The following is a 27,666-nucleotide window of genomic DNA, read 5'->3' as shown; positions in this document are numbered from 1 at the left end:
GTGCTCAGGGTGCTGCCATGCCTGCTAACCCGCCCCTCCCTTCCTGATCACATATCCAGGGGCCTCAGGCACGGCTGCACCTGATGCCCTGGGTGCCGCCGTGCTTGTGGCCCCGCCCCTCCCTTCACAATAGCAGATCAGAGGGCTGCAGGCACGGTTGCACCCTGGGCTTGCACCTGGTGCCCTGGATGCTGCCATTCCTGCTGCTTCACCCCTCCCTTCTCCATTGCAGATCCGGGGGCTGCAGGCCCCGCTGCACTGGATGCCCTGGGTGCTGCTGTGCCTGTGGCCCCGCCCCTCCCTTCGTGATCGCATATCTGGGCCGCAGGCATGGCTGCACCTGGTACCCCGGGTGCAGCCGTGCCTGCGGCCCCACCTCTCCCTTCAAGATCGCAGATCAGGGGACTGCAGGCTAGTTGGCATCCCTGGCCCCTGTGGTCTTGCACCCCGGCTCTCTCTTCCTCCGATTGCCATGGCAATCACCAGCACCCCTGACGGGGGTGTCGCCTGGCCTGCTGGGCTTTCTGATGGCAATCACTGGCTGGCCTGTCACCATTCTTCCGTCTTTCCCCTTTTGCCTCCCATCATTGCGCCTATGTATGCAAATTAGCCGCCATCTTTGCTGGCAACTAATTTGCATATCACCCTGATTAGCCAATGGGAAGGGTAGTGGTCGTACGCTAATTACCATGTTTCTCTTTTATTAGATAGGATGATGATACTTAATAAGAACATTGATAATAAAAGAGTACAACCATACTGCTCTTGAAGAAAAATTATTACATAAAAGTTGAACTTGGTTACCTCATTAAATTGGTAGTTTCAGTTAAATGCAATCACATTTAAAAACTGCTTTTTCTGATCATGAAAGTCTTATAATAGAAATAAAAATAATGAAAGCATAAAAAAGAACTCAGAGATCTACAAGTCAGAGACACTATTAAATTTTGGTGTGTTTTCATCTACCTAATGTATTTTTGAGTTTTTTAATTTTTAATTGACAATTAATTGAATGCATTGTCCTTTTCAAATATACACAGGTACTCATGTATATGGTAAAAATCAGACTTTCCTTTTTTACCATCCAATCCTAGAAAATCTCCAGAAAAAACAACTTTAACTATGTATATAGTTCTGGGTACTTTGCTATAATTTTACATATATATAGTGTCTATATATATACATACATTGATAAAATTTGGAATTTTTACCAACAAATCGGATTGTGTTATGCATGTTACTCTACACCTTCCTTTCTTGCACAATATATTTTGGAACGTTTTATATATCCTTACTAATAAAAGGCTAAGTAATCGCCACGCCTTGATGCATAATGCCCTCATGCCATCAAAAGATGGCTGCGTGTACAGCAGGGCGTGTGCAGGTGGACAGGGCTGGGCTTTATGCTGCATGCATGAGGGCGCTTGAGGGAAGTTGACCAGGAGGTGCATTGGGGGAGTCCTGTGGGGCACTGGCAGGGGGCGGGACTCCAGGACTTGGGGGAGTCCCACAGCCCCACAGGGCACCGACCCCGCAGGCTAAACATCAGGGCAAAGGGCACCACCCCCACTCCACCTCCCCCTGGGGGAAATGAGATTCAGTTCCAGTGTCGGGATAAACCTGGGGTAGTGGGAGCTGCCCACACTCCACGTCCACCCCCGAGCCTTGACCTGGGATATGAACATGACAGAAAACCTCCTTGGTCACTGCCTGGTCCCCTACCCTGAGCTTCTCCCCACACAAGAGCAGTGATTTCATTTCCTGACAAGAGCAGTGACCTCACTTCCTGACGATGGAGCCCAACAGAACGTGGAACCCCAGTAACCAGGCAGCCATGTTCTAAAACAGCCCCTACCCAGTTCATCTGATAGAGACATTCCCACCAGAGCATGTTCTGCTATCTGCCGCAGTCCTGCTGCTGTGATAGGCAAAGAGCCAGCCATGACAGCTTCTTCCACCGCTTCCACTGCTGGCTCTGCACTCAGCTCCAGTGCCTCTGGCCCTTTTCATGGGGGAATCCAGAGGTAACCCAGGGAGGCCCAGGGCAGTTTTCTTAGAGCCAGGCCACCACTCTCATCCCCCTCACCAGCCCTGTGTCCCTTGGGGCGCTGGTCCTGCAGCCTCACGGGGCGCCGGCTTTGACACTGCGTCCCCGTGGGCATCATCACAGACTCTGACAGGAGGGAGGAGGGAGCCGGATACCCGCACCCAGGACTTGGCAAATAGTGATATTAAAATATTTCTTCTAATTAATTCTTTCAATGTGCACAAATTTGTGCACTGGGACACTAGTCAGTACATAATATTCTTTTTAATAACTGCTTGATATGGTTGCATCATTATTGATATGGTCTTTTATTTACAAACTGGAGGCCTGGTGCATGGATTTGTGCACCGGTGGGGTCCCTTGGCCTGGCCTGTGCCTTCTCACAATCCGGGACCCCTTGGGGGCTATCGGAGGCCCAGTGCATGGATCCAGCCTGATCCCTGCAGGCCAGGCTGAGGGACCCACACCAAGCCTCTAGTATGCATATAAGATCTTTGGTTTATCTCTTCCCACCCTCTCCCCTCCCCTCTTCCCTCTGAGATTCACCAGTAGTCTGTTCCATGTTTCCATGTCTGTGCGTTGAGTATCTGCCCCCTGCCGGTCAGTGCGTGTCATAGCTACTGATCGAATGGTCACTTAGGCTTTTATATATGTTTAGATAAATACTTAAATTGCTTCTCATTTTCAATATAGCATCCCATGCTGTATTAAATGTCTCACATACCCTTTGTACAAACACATTTCTGTAAATATACACCTGAAATAGCATTGCTGGGTCAAAGTGAATTCACATTTTAGATTTGCATAGATACTGTCAAATTACTCTATAAAAAGACTGCAGTATTTTATAATATAGCCACAGCACATGCGAGTATTCATTTCTTCATGCCCTCATTGACACTGTTACCATTTGTTTTACAATTTGCCAGTATAATAGGTATAATATGATATTTCATGATTATTTTAGCTTATATGTCTCTATTAGTAAACTTGAGCATTTTTACATTTGTATTTCTCTATTTGTACATTTCTGGGACAATTTATGTGAATTAAGGATTGGAAGGAAGAGACACACATGTACTTTAAAAATCTATCACTAAACTTTGTATATAGCGAGAGAGAGAGATTTTACTGAAAAAAATTTTCTTACATGAACGACTAGTTGTCAAAACATCATTTATTGATCAGATCTGTCATTATCTATTACTTTTAAATGCCATCTATATCATATATTAAGACTAAATGTACATCTAGCTCTATCCTTATATTTACCTATTACTGTGCCAAAATCAATTTTAATTAGAGCTTGTTTTAATTAGCTATAATCACAGTAATATTAGCTCCATATGGAAAAAACAAAAAACAGGAAACCTTATTGGTATTCAAAAAATAAGCATATGTTCTCATGGTTCTGGGACTTAGTTGTGGTTGGGCTAGTGTAGACCGAGCTTGATTGGCCACCTCTGCTTCAGGTGGGGGTAGGTTCTACCCTCACTGCATTGTTGCAGGGAAGCTCTGCCCCAGGTGTGTCTCATTCTCTTGCTGGGGTATGTTTTTCTCGTGGGGCTGGCAAAATCCAAGAGCACATACTTAATTGCTCAAGCACATTTAAAACCCCCACTTGCATCACTTCTAACATCCCTGTAAACAAAGTAAGCCCAAAGTCAAGAAGGGGATATTCCACCTTTAGAGAGAAAAACAGCTAGTTACAAAGCAAAGAGCATGGTTACAGGAATGGGGTGAATTGGTATCAAAAGTTCAATTTACCATGAGGCAAGCTTCCAAAATTTCTTTTTCTTTCTTTTTTAAAAATATATATATTTTTATTTCAGAGAGGAAGGGAGAGGGAGATAGAGATAGAAACATCAATGATGAGAAGAATCATTGATTGGCTGCCTCCTGCATGCCTCCTACTGGGGATTAAGCCCGCAACCTGGGCATGTGCCCTTGACCAAAATTGAACCCGGAACCCTTCTGTCCACAGGCTGTCACTCTATCCACTGAGCCAAATTGGCTAGGGCCCAGATTTTCTTTTTCAACATTTTATTTTTTGGCTATTTTTTCACATTGTCTTTTCAGATAAACTCTTTTTTTTTTCAATTGCAGTTAAAATTTAATATTTTATGTTAGTTGCAGGTATATAGCATAGTGGTTAGACACTTATATAATTTACAAAGTGATCACCCCGATAAGTCTAGTACTAACCAGGCACTTTACATAGTTGTTACAATATTATTGACTATATTCCCTACGCTGTACTTTACATCCTTATAACTGCTTCACAACTACCAATTTGTACTTCTTAATTCCTTCACCTTTTTAACCCAGTCCCCAGTACCCCTCCTATCTGGTAACCATCATTTTGTTCTCTATTTATGAGTCCATTTCTGAATTCATTTTTGTTCTTTAGATTCCACATATAACTGAAGTCATATGGTATTGCCTTTCTCTGTCTGACTTATTTCACTTAGCATAATACCTCCAAACCACCTATACCATCACAAATGGAGAAATGTCTATTCAGGTCTTCTGCCCATTTTTTGCTTGGATTGTTTTTTGTTTGTTTGTTTTTTGGTGTTTGTTGTTTTATTTGTTTGGTTTCTTTTTGGTGTTAAGCTGTATGAGTTATTTAAAGATTTTGAATATTAACTCCTTAAAGGGTCTACCACTGGTGAATATGTTCTCCCATTCAGTAGGTTGTCTTTTGGTTTTGTTGATGATTTCCTTTGCTGTGCCAAAACTTTTTAGATTGATGTAGTCACATTTGTTTATTCTTTCTTTTGTTTCCCTTGCCGAGATGTATCAGAAAAAATATTACTAAAAGTAATGTCAGAGATTTTATTGCCTATGTTTTCTTTTTGAAGTTTTATGGTTTCAGGTTTCTATTTAAGTCTTTAATCTGTTTTGAGCTTATTTGTGTATTGGGGGAAGAAAGTGGTCTAGTTTCATTTTTTTTTTCAGGTATCTGTACAGTTTTCCCAACAGCATTTATTTAATGTCTGTCTTTACCCCACTGTATATTCTTGCCTTCTTTCTTATACATTATTGATCCTATAGGCCTGGATTTTTTTCTGGGGTCTCTATTCTATTTCATCTATCTATTTGTCTTTTTTATGCTAGTACCATGCTGTTTTGATTACTATAGCCTTGTAGTATAGTTTGATATCAAGTAGTATGATACCTCCAACTTCATTCTTCTTTCTCAGGATTGCTTTGGTTATTTGAAATCTTTTGTGGGGTTGTTTATTAAATTTCTCTTTCTAATAGTTCTTCATTAGTGCATGAAAATGCACTTGTTTATGAATATTAATTTTGTATCCTGCTATTTTAATGAATTCATTTATCAATTTTAATAGTTTTTGGTAGAACCTTCAGGGTTCTATCTATATATTATTATGTAATCTGCACATGACTTTTTTACTTCTTCCTTTCCAATTTGAATGCCTTTTACTTATTTTTCTTGTCTGATTGCTGTGCCTAGCACTTCCAATTCTATGTTGAATAAAAGTGGTTAAAGTGCTCATTCTTGTCTTATTTCTGGTATTAAGGAAAATACTTTTAGCTTTTCCTTGTTGATTATGATGTTACTTGTAGGTTTGTCATATATGACCTCTATTATGTTAAGGTATGTTGCTTCTATTCTCACTTTGATGAGAGTTTTTCTCATAAATGGATGCTGGCTTTTGTCAAATGCTTTTTCTGCATTTATTGATATTATCATATAATTTTTACCATTCATTTTTTAATATAGTGTATCACATTAGTTGATTTGTGGATATTGAACCAACCTTGCATCCCATGAATAAATCCCACTTGGTCATGGTGTATGATCTATTTAATGTATTACTAATTCAGTTTGCTAATTTTTAAAAATATGGGTTTTTTTTATTGATTTCAGTGAGGAAGGGAGAGGAGAGAGAAATAGAAACATCAATGATGAGAGAGAATCATTGATCGGCTGCCTCCTGTTTGCCCCACACAGGGGATTGAGCCTGAAACCTGGGCATGTACCCTAACCAGGAATCAAATCGTGACCTTCTGATTCATAGGTTGACTCTCAACCACTGAGCCATGCCAGCTGGGCGGTTTGATAATTTTTTGTTGAGAATTTTTCATTTATGTTCATCAGGGATACTATAGTTTTCTTTTTTATATTGTCTTTGTCTGGTTTTGGAATCAGGGCAAAGGTGGCAACATAAAATGAGCTTGGGAGCCTTCCTTCCTCTTGAATGTTTTGGAATAGTATGAAAATAAGTGCTAACTCTTCTTTGAATGTTTGGTAAAATTACTCTGTGAAGCTAACCAGTCCAGGACTTTTGTATGTTGGTAGTTTTATTATTATTATTAATATTATTGTTGTTATTGCTTCAATTTTATTAGTAGTGATCAGTCTGTTCATATTTTCTGTTTCTTCCTCATTCAACCCTGTAAGATTATATGTTTCTAGGAATGTATCCATTTCTTCCAGATTTTCCATGTAATTGTTATTAGTATTTTCTTATAATCCTTTGTATGTCTGTCATGTGAGTTGTCACTTCTCCTCTTTCAATTTTATTTATTTGGGTCTTCTCTCTTTTGTCTTAATGAGTCTAAATAAAGGTTTATCATTTCAACTAACCAGCTCTTGGTTTCATTAATCTTTTGTATTGTTTTATAATCTCTATTTTGTTTACTTCCACTCTGATCTTTATTATTTCCTTTCTTCTACTCACTTTGAGCTTTGTTATTGTTCTTTTATTTTTTAGCTTTGTTAGCTGTAAAGTCAAAGTGTTTATTTGAGATTTTTCTTGTTTTTTGAGATAAGCCTGTATTGCTATGAATTTCCCTCTTAAAACTGCTTTTGCTCTGTACCATCAATTTTGTGTCATTGTCCTTTCTTTTTCATATGTTTTGAGGGATATTTGGATTTCTTCCTTAATCTCCTTCTTAACCATTAATTGTTTAGTAACATGTTATTTGGCCTCATGTGCTTATGTGTTTGTCAGTTTTCATTTTTTGTAATTGATTTCTAGTTTCAGACCATTGAGGTTGGAAAAGATGCTTGATATGATTTCAATCTCTTTAAATTTATTAAGAGGTGTTTTGTGTCCTAGCATGCAGTCTACCCTGAAAAAAATGTTCTATGTAAACTTAAAAAGCATATTCTTTTGCTTTGGGATAAAATTCTCTGAAGATATAAATTAAACCCATATGATTTAGTGTGTCATTTAAGGCTACTGTTTCCTTGTTCCTTTTCTGTCTAGAAGATATATCCATTGATGACAATGGGTTGTTAAAGTCCCCTACTCTGACTGCATTATTGTCAATCTTTCCTTTTATGTTTATTGATATTTGATTTATATATTTAGGTGCTCTTATGTTGGGTGCATAAATGTTTATAAGGGTTATATCCTTTTGTTGGACTGATCCCTTTATCATTATGAAATATCCTTCTTTGTCTTCTTTTTTAGCCTTTGTTTTAAAGCTACTTTTTCTATTATAAATATTGCTGTCTCAGATTTTATTCCTTCCCATTCAAATGAAATATCTTTTTTCATGCCTTTACTTTAAGCCTGTGTGTATTTCAATCTGGAGTGGGTCTCTTGTAGATAGCATATGTTTGGGTCTTATTTTCTTGTACATTCAGCCACCCTATGTCTTTTGATCCATTTACATTTAAAGTGATTATTGATTGGTATGTAGTTATTGCCATTTTATTATTCATATTTATTTTCTTTGTTTTCCCTCTTCTTCTTAAAGAAGTCCTTTAACCTTTCTTGTAATGTTGATTTAGTGGTCATGAACTCCTTTAGTTTTTTCTTGTGTTGGAAGCTCTTTATTTCTCCTTCAATTTTGAATGTTAGTTATGCTGAGTAGAGTAGTCTTAGTTCTTGATTTTTATCACTTTGAATATTTCATGCCAATCCTTTCTGGACTGAAATGTCTCAACTGAGAAATCAGTTGACTGTCTTATGGGAGGGAATTAACTGCCTTTCTCTTGCCACTTTCAAGATTCTGTCATTTGCTATTTTAATTATGATGTGTGTTAGTGTAGACCTCTTTGGGTTCATCTTGTTTGGGATCTCTGCACTTCCTGGACTTGTGTGTATTTTTCCTTCACCGAGTTAGGGAAATTTTCAGTCACTCTTTCTTCAAATATGTTCTCACTCTCTTGTTCTTTCTCTTTTTTATTCTGGTACCCCTATGATGCCAATGATGTTACACTTAATGTTGTCCCAGAGATCCCTTAAACTATACTCATTTTTAAATTCTTTTTTCTATTTGCTGTTCCAATTCAGTGTTTTTCCTATTTTGTCTTCAAAAATTGCTGCTTTAAACCTCTGTTTTATCTAATCTGCTGTTGACTCCTTCTAGTATACTCTTCGTTTCAGTTATTGTATTCTTCATTTCTGATAGGTTTTTTTTTTAATAATTTCTATGTATTTTTTATGCTTGCTATCTCTTTGTTGAATTTCTTTCTAAGTTCCTTGAGAATTGTTTATAACTAGTGTTTGAACTTTATATCAGGTAGATTTCTTGCTTCCATTTCATTTAATTCTTGTTCTGGAGTTTTCTCCTGTTCTTTCATTTGGAGCATTTTTTTTTTGGTCTTTTCAATTTGGCTACCTCTTTGTGTTTGTTTCTGTGTATTAGGTAGATCTTCTATGTCTCCCAGTATTTGCAGTGTGGCCTCATGTAGTCGATGTTCTATGGAAACAGTGGTAAAGTCTCCATGATCACCTGATCTGGGTGCTCCTGGAGTATCCTTAGTTTGTGTTGTGTGTTACCTCTTATTGTAGCTGAGCTTTGATTGCTGTTGGCATGTCATGAGTGGGGTTGACCCGCAAGCTGACTGGCTGAGAGTATTGGCCACAACCACAACATAGCAACTGCTGTGTGGGGGCTGATCCCATGGAGTAGGATTTGCCCAGCAGGCTCTGTTGCCTGCCAAAACCATCCTTTGGATGTGCCACTTGAGGAACTAATTAGGTTGTGCTCTCTATGGTCTGAAGCCAGCCATTGTGTATGTGGGTTCTGGGGCCTCCTGAGAGGTGCAAGATAGTGGCAACTTACCTTCTAGTCCTTGGTCTAAAGCCATACAACTCAGTTTCTCCCTGTATGTCTCTGGCACCCTCTCAGCCACTGTCCCTCTGCTAGAGCCCAGATTGAGTGCCTTGCCTAAGTGAGTGAGTTTCTGTGTGGGACCTTTAAGAGGACACCTGGGTTTCCAGCAGCCTTTTATCCTATCCAGATGGACAGAATTCATGCTTCATACTTAACTATGAAGAAGTAAATGGGAGCTAAAGGTCAATGGGATTCCAGCTCCAGCTGCAGAGGGAATGATGGTGCACCAGGACCGAAACACCAATATTTTCATTTAAAAAGTGAATTAGTGGCTTTAACTTTGCACTTAATTACAGACCATCTACACCACAATCTTTTCAAATGGCAAAAGTACAAAAAAGTGTTGCAAAATATTTTAGGAACAGTGCATAGTGTAAGTGCAGAGTAAATAAAAGCATTGAAAAATATCTCGCTAGAGGGAGTTCAGCTTGAAAAAGTTACTACCAAAGCTAAATATTTTGTGTAAGTTTTATTTTATACGAACTATACTCAAAAATAGATTTATGAGACTAATTTCTGTCTAAAAATATCAAAAAATATATTAGTCCAGAAACAAACACTTTAACTGACATGAGTGGATAAAAAAAACCAGGACGTTGCCTATCCCCAAAGTCCTTGCTCATTAAGATTTTTGCAGTATTACTGTCTAACATATATCCCTGATGACAGAATATGATAAGCATTGAATTACAGTGGAACCTCGTTTCTCAAACTGAATTTGTTCTGGAAAGCTGTTCAAGAAACAATTTGTTCAAAAACCTAATCAATTTTCCCATTAGAAATAATGTAAATTGAATTAATTCATTCCAGAGCTCCAAATGATTCCCTGTTTTAACCTTTCTTGTATACAGTACATGTCTAATGTACTGTTTAATCTGTAAGCAAACATTTCTTTTCTTAAATTATTTGACCACCCCTACGAGCTTTAAAGGAATCCTTTCAGCACTCATTCCAGGGGCGTCTTTCAGGAGGTCAGTGCGCAGCATCTTTGCTTTTTCACATGTCACTGCCTCTGAAATGTTGTAACCTGCTGCTTTTTGTTTATCCAAATAAACAGCAGTTTTTCTGCCTCTTCAATGGCCTGTGGTTGTTGTTTCTTTTACACCTTTAGAAACATTATCACTCTTGATGGCCTCTTTATTTTAAAATTGTGCTAATCCTCCATTTTGCCAGCAACAGAAGCAAAAAGAGCACAAAAATATTCACAGCACAATTTCCTGAGATGTTAACAGGGCAAGGTTTAAACTGACTCACAGTGGTGCGTTCTCTCCTTTGTTTTTGGCATGAGAGATGCTTTTTGTGATGTATCAGCATTAGAGGGCTGTTAGTTCCAGAACCAAAGTTAACTGAGACTTTTCTCCATGAACAACTTGGTCGAGAACTGAATTGTTCAAGATGGGAGGCATTCGAGAACCAAGATTTGACTATAATTATTGCTAAAGTCATTTTCAAATGAAAAAGAAGACAACAAAAAATTAAGCCTGATACAATCTGACCAAACACGTATCAATTTACAGTTTCAAGATTATTTTACAAAATACCTACGTTTACACAATAGTCTCCAGACAGCATTTTAAAACAAAAGTTTTAATTTATCTTGATATGCTGCAAGTTAATAAATTACACTCTTAAGCGATTATTTAGTGTTTTATTTATTAAGTTTGTTTATTCAATAACTTTTTCTTTCTCTTGACTCAGGAAGAGAAAGAGAAAACAGCACACATGTAAGATGGTGAGAGGAAGTGCAAGCACACAGATAATTTACAGAAAAGGTGGTGGCTGGGGAGGATCAGCAATCGTGTGAACCTCATGCAATGCAAAGCTCTCCAACAATAAAAAATCAATCTTCTTAGAGCCACTTAACAAGGATTTTAAAGGAAAACTCCATTTTGTAGTCAAATCCTTTAACACTTTTATTCTGATTTAAAATCAGTCCAGCTGTTAGTCTGCAGCTGCAGTACTAAGTATCATATTGTGCATGAAAGTCATTCGAAAAAGAATGTCTTTCCTCTTCAGATTAAAAAAGTTTTTTTAAATAAAAGAAGTGAGGAAAAGTAATACTAAATCTAGGATGATTTGCAAAGGACTATTGTGTAACAAATGCCTTAAATTTAGTATATAAGGTTTACATTTTCATTTCTTTGATTTTGTTTATGCATTTCTTTTATCCTGCAAATCTTGGTCTTTAATGTCACTAAGCTGGTTGCTTATGTTATATTAGTTTTAAAATATTAATATCAATATTATTACTAATAATATGGTTACTAAAACAGCTTGACTTTTTTATTTCTTTTGTTTGCTTATTTTGCAGTTTTTCTTGTTCTTTTGTTATATTCTACAGGGAGTGTACAGTGAAATTGCTCTGTCTATAACTTGAAGTAATTCTCTGTGGTTAAGCCACCAACCTATTACACAGTCATGTTCATATGTTTCATTTATTTAGAAAAGTGCTCATGGCATTCTTTCTTGGTTTCTACCCCTAATGTATATCTAATTTTCTATAATTTCAAGGAATCTGCAGAAATAATGGAGGTAGATGAATGCATCAGTTATCTTTACAAAATTATCTCAATTTTAATTATTTTTACATATATATTTTATACATAATTTTGTGTTTCACATTTAAGTTTTCACTTGCTATCTGTGTAGTTCCAGTGTCATTAAATATTTTTCCAAAGTATATTTAAATGGTTTATACTATTCTATTTTGTGAACCAGTAATTATTTGGGAGCATTTCAGATTTCCCCCCAGTTTTTCACTATTATAAGTAGTGCTACGATGAACAAACTCTATACATACATTTTTAATGCATTATTACTAAGGGTTAGATAGATTCATTACTCTGAACAAAGACCACATATATATTTTCAAGGCTAAATTTTAAACATTTAGAAAAAAGAAAACAAAAAAATATTTACAATCTCATCAGTAGATTGGTGATTCACCACACAATTGGTATTGAGTATTAAGTTCAAATGCATAAATAAGTTAATATATACGCATATTTTTATTTCCTTTTAAATTTTTTCAGTTCTTCAAATACTGCTTAGTTAAAATTGTTTTTATGAATATATGGTCACATTTTTCTCTTCTGTGAAATGGTTTTTCCTTTGCTGACTTTCTTTTAAACACTTTATGATTTTGTTGTTGTTGTTAATCCTCACCCAGGATATTTTTCCACTGATTTTTTAGAGAGAGTGGAAGGAAGGGGGAGAGACAGAGAGAAAGAAATAAAGATGTGAAAGAGACACATAGATTGGTTGCCTCCCACACGTGTCCCAACTAAGGCCAGGGACCGAGCCTGCAACTGAAGTGTGTGCCTTTGACTAGATTAAACTCATGACCCTTCAATCCACTGGCCAGTGCTCTGTCCACTGAGCCAAACCAGCTAGGACAACACTTTATAATTTTTTTAACGATTGTTGTATTTGTATCTTTCTCAATCAGCACATTTATTAACTTATTGTAATTTTTTAATATAAGGGAATTTTACTAACATTCCTGTTGCTGCAAATGTTTTCCTAATTTGCTATATACTTTAAATTTTACCACATATGAAAATCAAGTTTTATATTTATGTTAAATAAAATGCATTAATTTTTATCTGTGATTTTTTTTCTGTTATTTTTGTTTAGATGAAACTTTCTCATCTAGAGACCAAATAAATATTCACCTTTATTTTATTTGAGATTTCTTATGCTTTCTATTTTTAAATTCAGATTTAAATTAAGTTTCAGTTTATTTTTATGTATAGAAAATTTACTTTTCCCAAGCAACCAATTTTCTCAGCTGATTTTAATACTCATTCCCTTTGGTTTGCAATAGTGTCTTTATTATATATTAATTTCTCAGGTAGATATATACATATTGTAACATCTCTTTCTAGGCTATCCATTTTGACTCATATTTTTTATACAAATTTAAATGTTCATAGCTCTATAATCCAAATCCACTAGCAAATATCTTACAGGACAAGTCCATAAACATTTTATATTATAAGGAAAACAGGTTACAAACTTTCCTAAATGGCATTTCTCGACCTCAGTTGTCTTATGAGGAAATTTTTATCTCAACAACAGGCATTTGAAACCCTATTGACTAAAATGTTTATTATTACAGGGGTCCCATCAGCTAAACCACTTTTACAAAAGAATAAAAACAAGAGTAGCCTTTTCTTGTCAGGACGCTTGATAGCATCTGGCAAGTGCCATGTGCGTGTGAACGGTCAATGCCGTCTCTGTTACACCCTCATGTTATTTTCTTTTAAAATGAAAGTCTTCGTTCATGCTTTTCCCCAGAAATACTGACCTCAAACTCAGTTGTCACTTCTTCATGTGTTATCCACTTGGAACGAAGCTGTCATATCCATTTAGAGTCCTAGATGTTGCTGGTAAACCATGGCCTGCAGCTTCTAGAATCCAGCAAGGGCAGCAGTTTGAGGCATCAAAGCTCACACTTGAAGGGCTCAGGGAAGGTTGACACATGCTTGCCATGTAACTGATTTTTTTTAGAAAGGTAAAATGACTCCTGGATGAATAAACTATTGCTACCCACTACAACAGGAATGAATCTCAAAATAATTAGCCTGAGCCCGGCCATTGTGGCTCAGTGGTTGATTGTCAAGCCACGAACCAAGAGGTCACCAGTTGGATTCTGATCAGGGCACATGGTGGGTTGTGGGCTCGATCCCCAGAGGGGGCGGTGCAAGAGGCTCAGCTGATTGATGCATTTCTTTCATAGATGTTTCTATCTATCCCTCTCCTTTCCTCTCTCTCTAAAATCAATAAAAATACATAAAAATAATAATAATTAGCCTGAGTGAAAGAAGCAAGACCCCTCCCAAAATGTATAATTCTATTTACATAAAATTGTATAAAATGCAAACTAATTTATAGTGACAAAAAGCAGATGAACAGTTTCCTGGCAGGGGTGGGGGATCAGAGAGAGGCTCAGAATGTTGGTGTGATGAATATTGTTTTTATTTTGATTATAAAATTGTTCAGTTTAAATGTATACAGTTTATTGGACATTAGAATATTTGTAAATGTGTGTGCATGTGTGTATTTACAGTTGCATGAAACCAGGTAAATGGTAGGCAAGAGACAGAGAACAGAAAGAGGAAGGGACAGGAAAGTCTTGGAGAGCAGGCAAGACCAAGGAATCTCCAAAGGACTCCATCAAAGCTGTAATACAGCCCAGAACGGGGATCGAAGCTGGTTGGGCTGAGCAATACTTTGCAAATCTTAATTTGTACATAAACCCCCTGGGGCTGCTGTTCACATGCAAATTCTGATTTGGTCGGTCTGAGCTGGGGCCTGGGACTCTGCATTTCTCATAAGCTTCCAGGTGGTGCTTGTCTTCCACCAGAATGTGAGTAGCAAGGACTAGAGCATTTTTGTCAACTTTGGTTTCATATGAGAATCACTAGAGAGCTTAAAATAAATGAACAAATAAATGAATATTTTTAAAGTCCTGATGCCTGGATCTCATCCCAATCCCAAAGATTCAGATTTAATCGATCTTGAGTTCAGTCCAGACGTTTTTAAATCAGAAGTTTTTAAATCTACCCAGATGATTCTAATGTGCAGCCAAGATTGATAACCACTGTTCCAGAGAGAGTGGTAAAAGCCTTATTCGGGAATGAGGAGGAAAGAACCCTGAAAAGGTGGGAGGGATGGCAGGTATGATCTGGGACAGAGATGGGCCATAAGCCAGGCATGACAAATGATGGGTCTTCTAATATGCCCCAGACTTGTTTTAAAAATCACTTTCAAATAGGTTGTAAATTATTGCTTATCTGGCTACAGAATTGTATCTGCATCATAGAATTCTGCTTCTGAAACTACGGATGCATCAGAATCCTAATTACTTAATGAGACTTGTCAATTTCATTGTGCTGCTTGGAACTTAAAGAGCCAGCATTTGTCTGCATTTTGCTGACAAATGTCACCATTTGCAGACTGACCTGGTCTACTGATTAGGTTCACCATTGCTAAAATTACATATTGGGAAAGGAGTTACCTTTAGTGAAACAAAACATTTTTATTTTTCATTTAGTTGGTTAAGTTGCAGGTTAGGAGCAAAACAACCTTGAAACATACAACCGCAGCCTGGTTTGGTAATGCTCATTATGTTTGCCTTCTGATGCAGAGGATGCTGTGTACCTGGAAGATGATAGAGAGAGAGAAGAGTATGTCTTGAATGACATCGGGGTTATTTTTTACGGAGACTTCAATAACATCAAGAGTAGAAGCTGGAGCTATGGTCAGGTGAGCCATTTAAAATTTGTCATTGTCAAGGACATTTTGCTTAATATTTTTGTCACATGTATCACTGCAGGCTGCCATATGTCAATATGAGACAAGCATAATTTCCTGCTTTGCAGGATCTGAGACTCCAAGACAGAGAACCCAGGAGTAGAGACTTGGAAAGGCAACTGCATAATTCATCGGCTGAAATCACATAGCTTAGGTTATTGCGATGCTACAGAGTCTGTAGAAAGCACGGCATGCTAGTGAGAAATGCTGAGGCATCTTAGTGCAGTGACATCTCATAGCTCAGACCTGGCTCTGCAACCGGGAGGGGCCTGAGCTTCCCTTTCCTTGCAAGGAGCGGTGCCTTGGTAATGATGCAAAGGGTACTGCAAGGTGTGTGCCCAATTCAAAGAAATAACTTTTTACAGTGTTGGTATAAGACACAGCTAAAAGAAACGGGTGTTACCATTTGGTCAAAGGGCTTTTATCTAAGGACATTTTATCAGTTGCAACTTCAAGTTTCTGTCCAGATATAAAATATCTTACATGGATTTCATTTAAAATATTGAATAACTCGCACTATTTCAGTTTGGTATCTTTAACAAAGGAGCAAACGGGTATTTTACCGTATTTCCAGAAATGAATGCATATCCTGTGACTCAGAAGCAACTTCTCATTAGCAGCATGGGAGGGTGAGTGTGCCCTTTCTCAGCGAGTCTTGGCTGAGACGACTGGGATGTGCACCGTTCTGGTGCCCAGGGCGGAGAGTTCACAGAGTCTGGTCTCACCAGGTCGCATGACACTTTCTTGGCTTCTTGACGCTTTGCTTTGACTTCCATAGGGCCCTCCCTTCATCCCTCACCAGTGCTCCACACTGACCAATGGGTCCCAGGTCATCACTAGCTCCTGTTCACTTGGCTTTGTGTCCTGCTCCTTCCCCCTGACTCCTGAGAATCACTGCCCTCCTGTATTTCCAACATCCTGTCAAGCTAATGACCTGTGTTTCCTTCCCCTGTTTTGGATACCTGCCTGACTCACTGCTTATAAGGCCTTCCCTGGCCAGTGGCATACAACTCTTGATTATTGCCTGTTGTCTGGTGCCCTTGCTCCGGGTCCCTGATTCCTAACCTCTAGGTATGATTCTCTCTATGTTCCCAATGTAACAATATAGAGGGCTAATAAGAGACAAGTCACCAAGGTGGGGAGCAAAGAGGACTGGAAAGGGTCCTCCTCAGCCAGAATCTCTTTGGTGGTCACCCATGAACACAGCCACTGTCTGTCTCTATTCATTCGGAGTTCATTAATTTAGTCCTTCAGCATAAAGAACTAATTAACCCAGTAGTTTGCAGTGATGCAGAGAAACAACCAGTTCTATGACTACTCTTTTACCTCTCCAGTTCATTGATATTGTGTCCCACACAGCTGAGAGATGCTGCTTAAGAAGAACCAGAATAATGAGTTCTTTATATGCTTGGAGAACAAGTGCATTACCCATTACTGCATCCGTCACGTGTTTAGGTACATGCAGAGTTGGTATTTTCACTGGATTTAATAAATTATTACATGGTAATTAGCCATTGAGATTGTGGTTTCTGTCACAAGTGCTTGCATGGATAACTGTAAGATTACTGTGTTCAGGAAAATCTGTACACAGATACATACAGGTGAAATCTTCCCATTTTGTCATTTTATTACTACTTTGTCTTCATTCCTTTCCTAGAAAATGCTAGTGTTGCAAATGGCTAGCTTCTCCCTCCAAGGAAATTGAGCTGACTATAGGTTGTTCCCTTGATAACATAATCTACTTTGTCCTGCCCTCTCTTTGAGTCCACCTTGTCTCCAAAGAGGGAAAACCCTAGACAGACATTCACTGCACAAGGTCTCCTACTATTTCCCATGCAAGTTAAGGTATATAGACCTGAAGTGCCTTCTTGTGATATACTTGAGAGCCATTTATTTTCTGGATGCACAGGGACTTATGTTACTTTTGAGGTCTCGAGACTTTGGCCTGACTTTGGTAAATTGTTTATTCCTTTGCCTTGGGCACCGGAGCCAATATGTTGGAGAGATCCTCTAAATTAACTGGTACAATTTCCTGAAGAACTCCAAGTCAGTCCACGATCCTTAAGTACATCAGTTCTCTAGTAGTTCTGTTTCTATTTATAGCTTGCTTTCAAGTTCTTATTTATTTTACTGAGAAATAAAAGAGGATGTCTCCTTCATTCCACTTTAGTATGAAATATTAAGTATAAAAGATTATGAGCAATTACTATATAGGAATGCACATTTCTAAATATTGGGTTGTGGTTTCATTTTATTATTTTGCCAGAGCATATCTTGCTTACTGAGTGGACATTGAGTAGTTTCTCTTTTTTTTTCTAGTTTGAGGATGGCATCCTGGACGCTTGCCTGCACATGATGGACAAAGCACAGATGGACCTTTCCGGCCGAGGGAATCCCATCAAAGTCAGCCGCGTTGGGTCTGCAATGGTGAGCAACCACGACTGATTGCTAAACCAAGTACATGTCATTTGCCTCAGTTTAGATGTCAGTTCATTAAGAGCTATTGAAATGGTGACTGAAATGTAGTAAACTTTTATTTGTAATAGCCTGGAATTCCCCGAACTTGTCATGTGCTAAAAACAAAATTATTAACTCAGTACTATATGTTTCTTTAGCTTCAGACAAATGGTGAGAGATGACATGATACCAAAGACCACTTATTGTTAAGAAACTCTTGCCTAGGGACTAAGGAGTGACTTGGACAAAAGGTCAGTGACTGTAATCAATCAACAAACAAACAAACATGAAGGAGCACCAAAATATGTACAAGACACAGCTTCTCTCCATTTCCACACCCACAGAAAGAGTCAAAGAATACATGACTCTGTCTAAGCTCAGTTTCTATACCTCATCATAGGGCTTTATTGTTTAGAAAATGGGTTTTGATTCTTCATAGTAATCACATGAGATAAGTAGGGTGGGTATTAGTCATGCCACTTTACAAGTCAGGAAACAGTGCGATGACAGGTTGTCGGTGACAAAGCTCCCCCTGGAATCCAGGTCTGCTGACCCCAAATCTAGAGATTCTCTTCCTCCCATCTGCTCTCTGTGGGAGATCCGGAAGCATCATTGAGGATGCAGATCCTGCACTGTAGCAGCTCCCTGGGCGAGGAAACAATTCCCAGAAGTGAGGAGGTTGTGGTCAGGCATGGGAGGTGAGCTGCAGCGATGCCCAGGTCCTGTGCAGTCCTGGACGGATTGACATACACAGCGCATAGATCCTGCCCGTGGTGCATAACAGCACATTAAAGTTGATTCATGAGCAGAATATTCCTGAAGATACACTAAGCCATGTGCTATTTTATTCCATCAAAGACTGAGCAAAAATAATTCTTGTGTCACCAATTTTAAGTTTTCTATAAAAAATTCTCTCTGGAAAAAATAATGAGTTTGGTTTGAGCTCAATAAAATCAATATTGTCCAATCAATCAATAAGAGATTGAGAATGATATGAAATTTAATTTCTGGTTAGCTTGTAAGAAGGGTTGTTTTCATTAATAACTAAGCTACATGTGAATTTAAGAAATAGTGGAGCATAAAAATAGGAGCTAAAAACTAACCTCTAAAGGCAGTTTTGCTTTCTGTTGTTAGTTTACATTGCATAATGAAAACAGTGAATTCTAAAGAAAGAATTTAGGATTTCTGTACAAGAAATATTTATAACCACATGCATTAAACCTGCAGTCAATCCCTATTTTTCTTGTTTCTCAGACAAAATTTCCTTTTTTGTTCTCCCTTGAAGTCACTGTGACAGGTTTGCAGTGAGAAGGGAAGCAATGGCTAGTGGTTGAAAATAAGTGAATTCCTCGTAAGCATTCTAAAATGGCCTGCTCATCAGCCTAAGCTTCCTCCACGCTGTGTGTATCTTCACTAATCCAGAAGCCACTGCCAACCACAGCCAATGCACGAGGGAAGCAAACATGAAGCCGCCAACCCAGCACTTCCCTCACGGCAGCTGGCCAAGTGGAAGCTGTCAAATTTTGAATTAATCACATAATCCTAATACAAATAGCCTTGCATTTTATGAATCATAAAAAGCTATGGAGTTCTAATTTTGAAAATCTGTAACCTAATTACAAGATTTAGCACTAGACAGCATCTATTTGGGGGATGGTTTGCTTTGCTTTGCTTGTTTTTTGGAGGGGGAGGTGTTAGATGTTGGGGCCAATATCTCTATTTTCACCAACACCATTGCTTACATACACAAAATACACGTTTGATCATTTTCAAAATCTTTTCTCAACTATTATCTCTTTTCATCCTTAAAAGAGCTCTGTGAATGTTTCCAATATCTATTCTGTTATAATGATTTTAGAAAATAAATATTGAACCTCCAAAAATCACTTATAAAGGCGACACTTTAAAATAAAGTCAACTGTTGCCCTGGCCAGTGTGGCTCAGTTGGCTGAGCATTGTCTTGAAAAGTCACTGGTTCAGCTCTGGGTCAGGGCACGTGTCCAGGTTGTGGGTTCAATCCTGGGGTCAGGGTGCATGCCAGAGGCAGCCGATCGATGTTTCTCTCTCAAATCGATGCTTCTCTCTCTCTCTTTCCCTCCCTCCCTCTTTCTCATACTCTCTCTCTCAAATCAATAAAAACATATTTTTATAAATAATGAAAAAAATAAACTTTTCTAATCATTCAGGCAGTTCCTCTCCTATTAACAAATCCTGGAAATCTATCATGAAATTTCTGAGTGAAGTTAAGCAATGACTGAAAAAAAAGAAAACAACAAAAAACTCATATTCTCAATTAGAGATTTGCTTCAAAATATGAGATGTATTTAGAAAGCTCAGAAGGAAAATATTCTGAAGTTGCCAGTCTAGCCAGACCAAGGCGGATGGGCTGTGTGGCTTCCCAGGGCTGGCCCAGTTCACTGGGAGAGCAGAGGCTGCGGCAGGGTGTTTGGGGAGTTGTTCTCAAACATCCCCCGCCTGGCCACTGAGGCTGGGAGTGCCTTCCACAGGATACAAGTGCTGGAACAGAGATGCATCGTAACACAAAAATGTTCTGGGGAGGGTAACACTCTGACTTCACTTCATGCCTTGATGAAAATGACAGGAGGCAGAAATTTTCTGGGCTCAATTGTTGTCAGGAAGGAGTGGAGATGAGCAGCCTGGCACCAGCTGGGCACCTGGAAAGGTGAAGTGGGGACAAAAGGCAGGAGCAGAAGCCTGGGGCCCCAAAGACGAGTTGGCTTAGGGTGGTCATGGCAAAGTCTAGCACTGAATGTTGGCAAGGAATTTGAAGGGAGTAGGTGGGTGCATGATGCTAAAGGAGCACTGATAGTAACCCATGTTGTGCAAACTTTCTAATAATAATAATAATTAATAAATAATAATAATAATAATAATAATATAAATCTGGATTTTACGCACACAGCCCCAGATAAATATCATTATTGTCCAGTGTCTATGGCCTCGGGAAGTTCTTTGCTGTGGGGGTGTCCTGTGCACTGGAGGATGTCTGGCAGCATCCCTGGCTTCTGTTAAAGAAATGTCAGTAGCATCCCCGCACCTCCTGCAGTCACAATCAAAAATGTCTTCAGACATTGCCAAACATCCCCTTGGGATCAAAATCACCCCCGTGAGGGCCACAGCAGTAAAGCCCTCTGTGGCTCAGTTTCCCTACCTCTGCAATAGACAAAACCCTCTCTTCTTGACTGCATAGGGTATCTGTCTTTTTACGTCACTCAAACCTGTTGGTTTTCATTCCGCCAAAGAAAAGAAAGAGGAGGCAGCATCGACCTGAGCTGCCCATGTCAGAGGAGACCTCTCGCTTCTGACCCCGCCAGCCTCTGTGTGACCCAGGGCAAACCACTCAACCTCTCCAGGCCTCACTTTCATCTTTAAAAGGAAATTTTGCTCCTGTTCTCAAACCACATTTGTTATTCCCAGTGGCAGCAAAATATCCTTTTATTCTTCAAAATGATGTTCTTCTTTCTTCTAGTGTTTCCTCTATAAATTCAGTATCTTATTTGGTTCTTCTTTTAAGTTACATTACTTCACTTTGATGTGAAAATAGGAAAAACTTATGATAATTTGGATAGCCCTGGGCTATTGGATTCTCCCAGGAGAAAATCTAAAAATTTTGTAATTTCATTGTCTGGGGTTTGGGCCGGAGGTGTTATAACCTTACATAAGCTACCTTTTATTTAGGCTTTTCTAAATACTGAGTGGTACATTTTACCACAGCTACATTGCAGATTGATGAAAGAGAAAATTTTTAAAAAGAGAAAATTATAAAAGGAAGAAACTTGCCCAGAGTTATACTGTCTCCTTTAAACTACATTGCTTGGCTGCTGTTTTCTTTGCACCTCATGTCTGATGTAGCTGTACCCACCAGGACAATTGCCAGGAAATGTGCCAGGAAAATTTTAGAAAGATGCTTTGTGCCATCTGAAACATATTTCGCTCACAGGGCATTAATAAAGCATTCCATCGTTGGCCCTGGGTTGCTGTGAAGAAGCCACCATGGACTCTGAGCCCCAGTCAGACACCAAAACAGCTGTTCTCTGCCATGTTGTGACAAGGACAGCATGGTCCTGGGGAAAGGGAACACAGTGACAGTAGCTGGCATTTCCACTGCATGGTTGCCTATCTCTGTTTCTACCCCTTGACTGACTGGATCTGGCAGCAAATGTGGATAGAGATGTTCTCCACAGAGGCGCACTGTTGCTGCAAATGGGTGCTGTTGCTTATCATAAGTTTATCTGCTTGTTAAGCAGATACCGCTTGCTTGTTCACTGTGAAACCCCGAACTTCTCCCCTGAGGGCAGGTTTGCTCCTTTGGGTTGAGACTTTGTCAATAGAAGAGCTGTGTTGAAATGCAGAGAACATGTACTTGAGATCTGGATGGTGCTCCAGGGGTCTTCTGGTAAAGAGCAGATGCCCTGGGAAATGATGTCACTCAAGGTCACACAGCAAAGAAGTAGCTGAGCTAGAACTAGGTATGGTCCTTGCTCTCAGATCATATTACCTCAGTGGGCCATTACCAACACATCAGTACTAATCACATGATTACTATATCAAATTAAGTAGCTGTTTCCTAGGGTGGGAAAGGGCCCAAAGGAATGGGGTTCAGAGACAGGTGAATTTTGAAATAGGGGAATATGTGAAGAAAGGTGTAAATCAGAGAATTCTTAATAGCCAGAGGTACTAGGACTTTGGAGGAAAAGGTTCTAAAGAGAATTAGGTACCAAATATGGTTTGATGGTGGTATTGGTGGTTGTGCTGGTGCTGATAGACCTAGGGTGGGAAAGGGCCCAAAGGAATGGGGTTCAGAGACAGGTGAATTTTGAAATAGGGGAATATGTGAAGAAAGGTGTAAATCAGAGAATTCTTAATAGCCAGAGGTACTAGGACTTTGGAGGAAAAGGTTCTAAAGAGAATTAGGTACCAAATATGGTTTGATGGTGGTATTGGTGGTTGTGCTGGTGCTGGTGCTGGTGATGATAGTGGTGGTGGCGATGGTGGTGATGCTGGTGGCTGTAGTGGTGATGGCAGTGATGGTGGTGATGATGGTTGTGGTGATGGCAGTGATGGTGGTGATGATGGTTTGGTGATGGTAGTGATGGTGGTGGTGGTGGTGATGGTGATGATGGTGGTGGTAGTGGTAGTGATGGTGATTGCTGTAATGATGTTGATGGTAGAAAAACATTATTAACTGACTCATTTAACAAGTATTTATTGAGACTCTACCAGTCTAGATACAGAGTATAATTGAGAACAAAGCATAGTTTCTTCCTTCACAGAGTTTACAGCCCAATAGAGAAGACAGACAGGTAAGCAGACATTTTCAACACAGAATGGCAAAATCTCTGATGAAATAAACATATGAAAATGCAAATCTCTCAAGCTTTGCTCAGAGTTTTCCCAGAAATAATTACTGGCCTCCCAAGTAGGATATTAGCTCACGGGGTAGAAGAGTAGTTGGCAAGGGCCCACAGCGAGCATAAACCATACTATTACTCGTGGGAACCCTTTTCCATGGTGTAAATTATACCCAAAGATCCAGTCACCAAAAGCACTGAAAGAAAATGTAGGCCGGGGTAATTTGCTCCTCCAGGGACTTGTTTGATTTAATTAAAAAAGTTTTTAAAAGATGACATTATTGGGAAATTTTTGAAAGAAGGAAAAGAGAGGGAAAAAGGTCAATATAGTTACATATTTTAAAATTCCAGTCCTGATGCTGTTGCCAGCTTGAACTTTGCTATTTCCCTTGAGGTGCACACGTTTATTTTTAACCCTGGGTCTTTTGCTAATATCGAACCACAACGCCATCATTAATCCCCATTAATACCTGTTCTGACTGTGCCTTTTGGAAACTAACTCAGATCGAACTTTTTTAAACCAATCGATGTTCAGTGTACTCTGTAGGGTTATAAAAAATCATCTGGAGCTCCAGCTAGTAAATCAAACTGACCACACTGGAGGCAGATCCTGAAGTTTCCTAGGGCCCAGGACAAGATGAATGACCGTAGACCTTTGAGATAAAATGGACTTCAGGGCTTGCTGTCTAAGCATATGCGATCTCATAGACAAACTGAAAATAAAGTTATTTTTCACTTTGTCTATCTTTATTCCCCTTCTCATTGTCTCCGTATTTAGAAAGTTATTTTTTTCTTTCCATGCATGAAAAAAATCAGTAATGCCTTCACTCCTTTGAAATTTTGCCGAGCAGCTCCACAAGACACTTATTACAAAACCATGTTTTTATTTTTATCCGGTTGTTTACCTGGGCATCTTATAGGAAGCTTCACATTCAGCAAACCTCTTCATGCAACACACTATAATGACTACTAATATTGTGTTTGAAAATTCGTTGAGCTAGAAATTCTACCTTTCAGTCTCCCAAATGAACTTCAGAGTCAGAAATAAATGCATGAGGTCTATTCCTGATCATACCGACCAACCACGGCACAGCTCCCTGACCATTTTATTTTACAAAATGAAACAAAAAATTTAAAAACTCTATCTAATGGTTCCTTTGGCTCATAAGCAGCTAAAGCCCCCTTCCTTGGAGTGAACTATCCTGAAAAATCAGCACCCAGGTGCTCAGTGGCCATTGTCGGCAACCATTTCACCCTGAGGAGCTTTTTCACACTTCCCCATATGAACCTTAATTTTGGAAAAGTGAAATCTATCACAAGAGCATGATTATGTAATAATAATTTGTTTCCAGATTTTTGTATCAAAGATTCATGTAATTGGCATCAGAACTTCCTATGGAGGGTGGTGGTGGCCAGCCCCAGATCATCAGGGCAGACACTGCATGGGCTCCAGTGCCGCCTTTGTGAAGATGAAGACACAGCTTCCACTTGGTATTTTGGAAGAATAGCAATGACTCACACACCTGCATTCTAACTTTGCAAAGGCCTGGCTGGTGACCATTGTCGGATGTGGGCTTCAAGATGGATTTTAGTCTCCATTTAGAGTCTGGGTTTCTAACCCTATCGGCTTTCTTATTTTATTTTATTTTATTTTATTTTATTTTATTTTATTTTTAAATATGTTTATGTTGATTTTAGAGAGAGTGGAAGGGAGACAGACAGAAAGAGAAACATCGATGAGAGAGAGAAACATCAATTGGCTGCCTCTTAAACACCCCCTACTGGAGATGGAGCCAGCAACCTGAGCATGTGCCCTGACCACTGGGAATCCAAAAGCAACCCTCTGGGTGCAGGAGATGATGTTCAACCAACTGAGCCAAATCAGCCAGGGCCTGGCTTTCTTATTTTAAACTAGAGGCCCGGTGCATGAAATTCATGCACTCGGGAATGGGGGTCCCTCAGCCCGGCCTGCGCCCTCTCACAGTCCAGGAGCCCCGTGATCGATCACCCCGCAAAGGGAGGCCCTGCCCACCCAGCAGGGGCTCCATAATCAATCACCCCAAAGAGGGAGGCCCCGCCCACCCACCACAGCCTGCTGGTCATTGGCCTGGGCTTCCCTCTTTGGCGCGATTGTGGACCCCCCCTATTGATCGCCCTGCCTGCCGGTGGCCTGGGCCTCCCTTTGCAGCACAATCATGGGGCAATGGCTGGGCCCCTGACCAATCACACCCCAACCAATCGCACCCACCTTGGCTGGCCTGGAGCCAGTGGGTGTCATAGCATGGTCTTCTGGATGGTCATTACTCTGTTCGGCCATTCGGTCGATTTGCATATTACACTTTTATTATTATAGATTGTTATTTTCTCTCTCCATGATTTATGCTCAGGAATATCAGGAATGCTGTTCTTCACTTTGGGATAGTCAAAAAAGATAGAGGCCTCTGGTGCTCTTCATAACCTTTTCAATGGTGACACAGCTCAATCAGTAGGGGCTTCCAGTGGTGGCAACATGGAGAATCTATCAGTGAAAACTAATGAAAAATGTTATTGTGGTCCAGCAGAGTAAAATACTAAAATGCCAATTCTAAGATTTTTTTTAACCCTTAAAGTTGAAGCTTCAAGATATCCCTAAGCATGGGAATCCAATGACGAATGGGAGATACAGTCAAGACAATCTCTAGGTCACCTTGCTCACTACAAATTTTTATTTCTGTGGGGTTTTTTTTAAAAAGAATTCTTAAAATTTAATAAACATATTGTAAGCCAGTGTGAAAATAGAATTTTCCTAACAGAAAATTTTCCATAGTCACTTTTGAGAAATTATATTTATTCCATAAATAATCGAAGTGCAGATAAAAAGACTGAGGTCTCAGGACGTTAAATGACTTACACAAGGTCATTGACAGAACTGAACACGGATTTCATGTCGCCTGCCAAGCCATTCCATTCTCAATGTTCTATTTCCCTGGATTTTCTCTTTGTCTGTCCTCTCTTCACATCGGATGAGCTCCTTGGATACAAATATAATGTTTTCTACAAGCTCTGTCTGATTCAATCCTTATCTTTCAGAGTGGGGGGGGCAGGAGGAGGGAACAATGAATTGTTCAGACATCATTTTTCTTTCTTATGGTAAAAGCCTGCAATGTAATGAAGTTTTCATTTGTGGGCAAACAGCTTGGTTTCTCAATTATTAAGCATACATTTCTTATGCCTGTTCTCCCCATATTTTTGGAGGAAAAAAACAGACATTTATTACAAACCATCTCTCGAATGTGATCATCATAGTCAATCTAAATGTCTGCTTTCCTTGAATTGCTTCCTGGAATGAGGTTTCAATGCTGCATCTATTTTGAAATTGCATGGGCTATTTCTTAAACATGGGGATGTTTTGAGCACTCTCTCTAGGCTGTGCAGTCCAGCTGTTCTGGTATCCCGAGCAGACATCCCCAGGACAGATGGATAGAAATGCAGCAAAGCCAGCACAGCTCGTTAGAATATGCCCTCACGGCTTTAAGCATCTGGGATCCCCATCTCACCCTCTTTCCTTCCCCTCTCTCCTCCCTTGAAATCCTTCTTTCCTCTTCTCTCTCTGCTTTTTCCCCTTTTCAAAAAATTTTGGGTACCTGTTCTACATCTGCCCTGCACCATGCAGCAGTGGTATAGAAATTTTTTAAAAGCAGACATTAGAAAAGCTTAAAATCTCAATATCTCTCTCTCTCTCAGTCCACATTTGATTATTTCTCTCTTGATGGTCAATTAGTAAACTATGTTTTGGCCAAATAAGGATCCTTAGTTACTAAGGGAAACAAGAATAATAATCCCTAGTTGTAATGGTTTCCATGAAAAATGAATCTAATGACCCACCTCTGCCAGAGTCTGTGTCAAGTGTGTATACCAAAGAACATTTGCACAATGGCGGTCAGCTGCTTCACAATATAGGTTAGGGTTAATCCATGTTTTTTTTAACTGAAGTAAAATTTACATATAGTGAAAAGTATGGGTATTAATGCAAAATTGAGCTAGTTTTGATGAATCACCACCCAACTAAAATATAAACATCAGTCCAGAAATTTCCCTGTGCTTCCTTCCTAATCAATCCAGAAAATTTATTGCAATAGATTAGATTTGCCATCTTAAACTCCCAGTAAGTGGGCACATATATTATTTGGGTCTGGCTTCTTTTACTCAATCAGTTGTTGCAAATGTCTTTAATTTTTATTTTATTGCTGAGCAGTATTTCATTGTATTTTCTATATCACAAACTGTCTATCCATTCATCTGCTGATAGACATTTGAGATTTTTTTCAATTTAGGGTTATTATAAATAAAGCTATTATGAACATTATTGTACAAGTCTTTTTATGTAAA

General features: G+C 39.1%; 1 protein-coding gene and 1 long non-coding RNA gene across 3 annotated transcripts in view; one reads left to right on the top strand and one right to left on the bottom strand.

Moving 5' to 3' along the window:
* The window catches only part of F13A1 (coagulation factor XIII, A1 polypeptide), a 195,154-nt gene that overhangs the window by 85,305 nt on the left and 82,183 nt on the right, over positions 1 to 27,666 (top strand). For both annotated transcript variants that reach the window (XM_014542409.1, XM_005869651.2), the window contains 2 exons: positions 15,303 to 15,421; positions 17,789 to 17,896. In XM_014542409.1, coding sequence (XP_014397895.1) covers positions 15,303 to 15,421; positions 17,789 to 17,896 — 227 coding nt within the window. The remainder of the gene's footprint in view (positions 1 to 15,302; positions 15,422 to 17,788; positions 17,897 to 27,666) is intronic.
* LOC106726670 lies at positions 21,138 to 26,306 on the bottom strand. The gene is made up of 3 exons (XR_001362744.1): positions 26,296 to 26,306; positions 25,774 to 25,775; positions 21,138 to 21,219 (listed from the first exon to the last, which is right to left on the bottom strand). It is a non-coding gene; the product is annotated as an uncharacterized LOC106726670 (long non-coding RNA).

This window comes from Myotis brandtii, unplaced genomic scaffold, assembly GCF_000412655.1.
Source record: "Myotis brandtii unplaced genomic scaffold, ASM41265v1 scaffold300, whole genome shotgun sequence".
Classification (NCBI taxonomy): Eukaryota; Metazoa; Chordata; class Mammalia; order Chiroptera; family Vespertilionidae; genus Myotis; species Myotis brandtii.
The sequence above is the reverse complement of the archived record's forward strand: the minus strand, read 5'-3'. Positions and strand labels throughout refer to the sequence as shown.